The 4283-nt window shown below is 42.8% G+C and overlaps 1 protein-coding gene across 1 annotated transcript in view; it reads left to right on the forward strand.

Annotated features, from left to right (window-relative positions):
• The window catches only part of F8 (coagulation factor VIII), a 105188-nt gene extending 104364 nt beyond the window's left edge, over positions 1–824 (forward strand). Inside the window, exon 28 of the mRNA XM_042783081.1 lies at positions 669–824. Coding sequence (XP_042639015.1) covers positions 669–824 — 156 coding nt within the window. The remainder of the gene's footprint in view (positions 1–668) is intronic.
• Positions 825–4283: the final 3459 nt, after the last annotated feature.

A 4283-nucleotide genomic window follows, 5' to 3' on the forward strand; every position in this document is an offset into this window, starting at 1 on the left:
AGCAAAGCCCAAACCACACCCACTGCAGTGGAGTCCATTCTGACCCACAGCGCCCCTAGAGGACAGAGTGGAACTGCCCACAGGGTCTCCAAGGCGGTCAGTCTTCAGAAGCCGACTGCCTCATCTTTCACCTGCTGAGCGGCTGGTTGGTTGAAACTGCCAAGTTTTTGGTTAGCAGCTAAGTGCTTTCCCCACTGTGCCGCCAGAGCTCCTTGGCTACTAGCAGGAGCTCCACGTATTGAGCATTTCGGATCTATCCGCTACTGCAACAGCTAGTGGGGGGGGTTCAACTGTGGACAGCCCCGATTGGGTGTGAGTTAGGGCAAAGGCTTCAGTTCCGCTGAGGGTGTGGGAAGGGCTGAGAACACTGCAGATACAAGGCTGGTGCGGGCAGGCCGGCGGTCCGCATCCTAAATGCCCCACCCACCTTCCCAGGGCATCCAGACACCTCCCAGGACTCAATCCTGGACTATTGGCAGCAATGGCCACTGGGAAGGAGAAAAACATCAGGGATTTGAGGTGGGAGTGATGATGGATGCCAACAAGGAGCGTGAGGGGCCATGTTGGGGGAGGAGCTAGGGGAGACTGACTGATAATAGGGGGTGGGGAGACATATACATATATTCCCCTGAAAAAACAACTAACAAATGCCGTATTCTCTCTTTCAGGTATTTCAGGGAAATCAAGATTCCTTCACACCTGTGGCGAACTCTTTAGAACCCCCACTCCTGACGCGCTACCTTCGAATTTACCCCCAGAGCTGGGCTCGCCACATTGCCCTAAGGCTGGAGGTTCTGGGCTGCCCTTCGCAGCAGCCCTACTGAGGGCAGCCGCCTCTGCATCGCCCCCTCAGTGGCCCAGTCTGGCCTCTCGCCCCAAGGCCACCCCCGGCTCCTCGGGAGGGCTGTGTGCAGGAGAGACATCCTTATGAGTAAGCATTTCAGATGAAAAAAACGAAAACTCACACTTGTTTATTATCCTAGTCAAATACAGAAGGGACTTTACAGCACCTGAGGGATCCACGGTGAAATGCAGTTAAAACCCTTCTACCGACACAGAACCAAAACAACCCTGCTGCATAAGTTTCCTGTATTCAGTTTTCTGCACGTGATGCCCAATCGACTGAGTGGAATTTTTCCACTAGATCGACTTTAACCACGTTTTGGGGTCTTATCAACACAGCCCTGAGGTCAAAAGGCAACGAGTTTGGGCAGTCTGTAAAATAGAGATAGTCTAAGAATGATGACGACATTAAAGTCTATTTTTGCCTCCTTATAATTATCTTATTTAGTCACCTTGTTAGTGGCACATTCTTACCTCAAAAAGTAGTGTTCTTAAACTGAGATCATATGCAGCATTACATGTGAGTGTGTTTCTATAAGAGGGTCATAGATTTAATCAGATGTCGAAAGGGGTGAATGGGCTTCAAACACTGCAGTTTCATCTCAGAAAGTAGCAATAATTCTAATCAATACAAATAGTAGGTGTATGGAAGTATTGGGAAACTTGAAATAAAATGACAATGTCCTCCTGAAATTTGTGCTGGCCAAGAATGGTTATGATCACAATACACTTCTAAATGACGGATTTTTTATATGTCTAGAAAAGCTGAGAGTCCAGCTTTCAGTCATACACACAATTTCCCCTGTCACATTTCTGTTGTGTTATTCCAGGAAATTAGAACAGGACAATTTGAAACCAAGAATTCCTAGTATGACGAAAATTCATCTTGACCTCAGAAAAGGCTAATTCGGACTGACAATCAACAACTTATGAAGGTGCAAACGCTTCACAGTCCTGTGAGGTTCTGTAAGGTTCCAGGTTACCTTACAGAAATCAGTAAGTGCTTGTGTTTTATAGCCCAATAGAGAAGTCAACCACAAAGATGACATGGTTTTATTTATCATCAAAGGGGAACCACTCTTACGTCTAACTTAGCTGGTTTTGGGATTCTTCTCCCACGGAGGCCACAAATCTCTATTTCACAAAGGTTCTTGGAAGCAACTCTTTTATCTACCTGCCAGTTTCTTCCATAAGGAGTTAAAGAAATTATTGACATGTACAAACAAATGCTTTTGTTTAAGAAGGGTGCACTTACATTTGAAAGAAAAATGTGAGCAATGATATTTCAAAACTGAATAGAGGCGCTGACTGGCAGGATGGATATTTCAGAAACTTCAGGGAATCATCACCATTTTTATAATGCTGGTTGAGTTAATTATGTTGTTATGTGCCGTCGAGTGGAACCCGACTCATAGCGACCCCTCCTTGGGTTTCTGAGGCAGTATCACTACAGAAGTAGATTGCCCCGTCTTCCTTCCGAGGAGTGGCTGGTGGATTTGAACCGCCAGCCTTCTGGTTAGCAGTCAAGTGCCTTAGCCACTATGCTACCAGAGCTCCTCGGAAGGCAGAGTGGGCAATCTACTTCCATAGTGATACTGCCTTGGCAACCCAAGGAGGGGTCGCTATGAGTCGGGGCCAACTCAGTAGCACATAACAACAACAACAACGAGTTAATTATAAGATCACTGAGGGCATTAACAAGTTAATTACCAGAAGATTTGTGAGCAAATTCAATCTCCTATGACAAACACAGTTTGTAACATTAAATGCACAAGTATTATTTTCTGTCACAAACATTTTTCAAACTTAAGCTTATAAGTCAACTATCTTTGGAAGATACAAAATAAAACAAATTTCATTGATATAGGAAAGCTCTGTACCCTTTTCAGTAAACAGAAACATCTTTAAGAAGACAAGATGCAAAGGAAGGAGAGAGGTAGTGTTTGCTAACTGGCTGCAAGTATTTTCTAACCTTCCTCAGCTAGCTAAACAAAGGGAATGACTATCCTAGAAAGAAACATGTGTCAACAACTTCTTTTCCTCAAAATTCTCTTTAAATAGCCTTGAAATTTGTGGATTATGAGTTCATCCTTGTTGTTAAGCAAGACTAAGACTTCTATCTCAGAGCTGTCTACTTCTGCAATTAAAGGTAAAATGTTCAAAACATCTTAACAGAAGAATAGACCACTTACAAAGAAGAAAAGAATTAGATGTGGATGGTGCTCGCTTGCTCTTTGTCCACTCAGCATCCTTCTCTTTGGGAAACTACAATATGCCTACTTGGTCCCTGTTTTGTGGGGCCTATTCTACATCATTCCTCTTTGTGGCTAAACTAGTTTGAATTGGTTTTCTTTCACTTGCAGCCCAAAGAATATATTTTAAGCTTCATAATTCTCAACTGTAATCCTAAAAGCAACAAGACAGTGAGGAAACATTTGCAGAGGTGTGAGGAAAACACTTCCCCAATGTAACTGAAAAATTTTCAAAAATAGTTTTATTGTGCTAAATTCACAGGCACATTCACATGTAATTCACCCATTAAAGTATACAACTCAGTAGTTTTCAATGCTTTTTAACATATTCAGAGTTGTGCAACCACCACCACAGTCATTCAAACATTTTCAACACCTCAAAGAGAAAACCTATGCCTTTTAGCTATGACTCCCATTCTCTCCACCTCACTCTACCCCCAGCCCTATACAACCACCAATCTAGTTTCCTCATCTATGAATTTCTCTGTGCTTAAGATATAAATATCCAACTTCCTACTATACATCTCCCTAGACCTCCAGTGTTCCCACTCTTTTCTACAACTCCAATAAAGTAACCATAAAATTTAAGAAAGAGGAAAGAGGGGGTTTCATAATCTGTGAAGGATAGGAAACAAGAGCAAGAAAATTCTAGAAGGTAGATAGAAGATATATAAATGATAACTGACTTAGAAAACCCTAAAGTACTGTCAACTGGGAAAGCTAAGACATAACCGGATGAAACCCTCCAAAACGGACAGTACTTGGTGGCTTCAGGTAACTTTGGAAATAGAGGGGAAGGTGGAGAACTGAACTAAGAAAGATTGTCTGAGAACCTAATTAGACAGTGTCCAAAAGTCCAGACTGCTCAGAGAAAGACCAAGAATTAGTGTAACAATATGTTCATTGTGACTAGATACAGTTCGAGTCAGGGACAGTGAAAATGGCTTATATAGGTCATTGTTTAATTTCTCAAGAGAGAGCATCAAAACACAGGGCAGGTTAAAGAAACAGTCACCAAGGTCATACCATGCATCCTAAACCAGCCTCTAGTTAAGCCCTGGAGTTCTTGTTCTGGAAACTGGCTGCAGAGAGATAATTTTCCAAAAGAACTCAATGCTTAAGGCAAGACACTCTCCACTAAGCTATTGTTTGACTTGAAGGTGACTCAAGGGAACCAGTTCCTTCAAG

This window comes from Orycteropus afer, unplaced genomic scaffold (assembly GCF_000298275.1).
Source record: "Orycteropus afer afer isolate SDZICR_OR568_19922 unplaced genomic scaffold, OryAfe1.0 scaffold00647, whole genome shotgun sequence".
Classification (NCBI taxonomy): Eukaryota; Metazoa; Chordata; class Mammalia; order Tubulidentata; family Orycteropodidae; genus Orycteropus; species Orycteropus afer.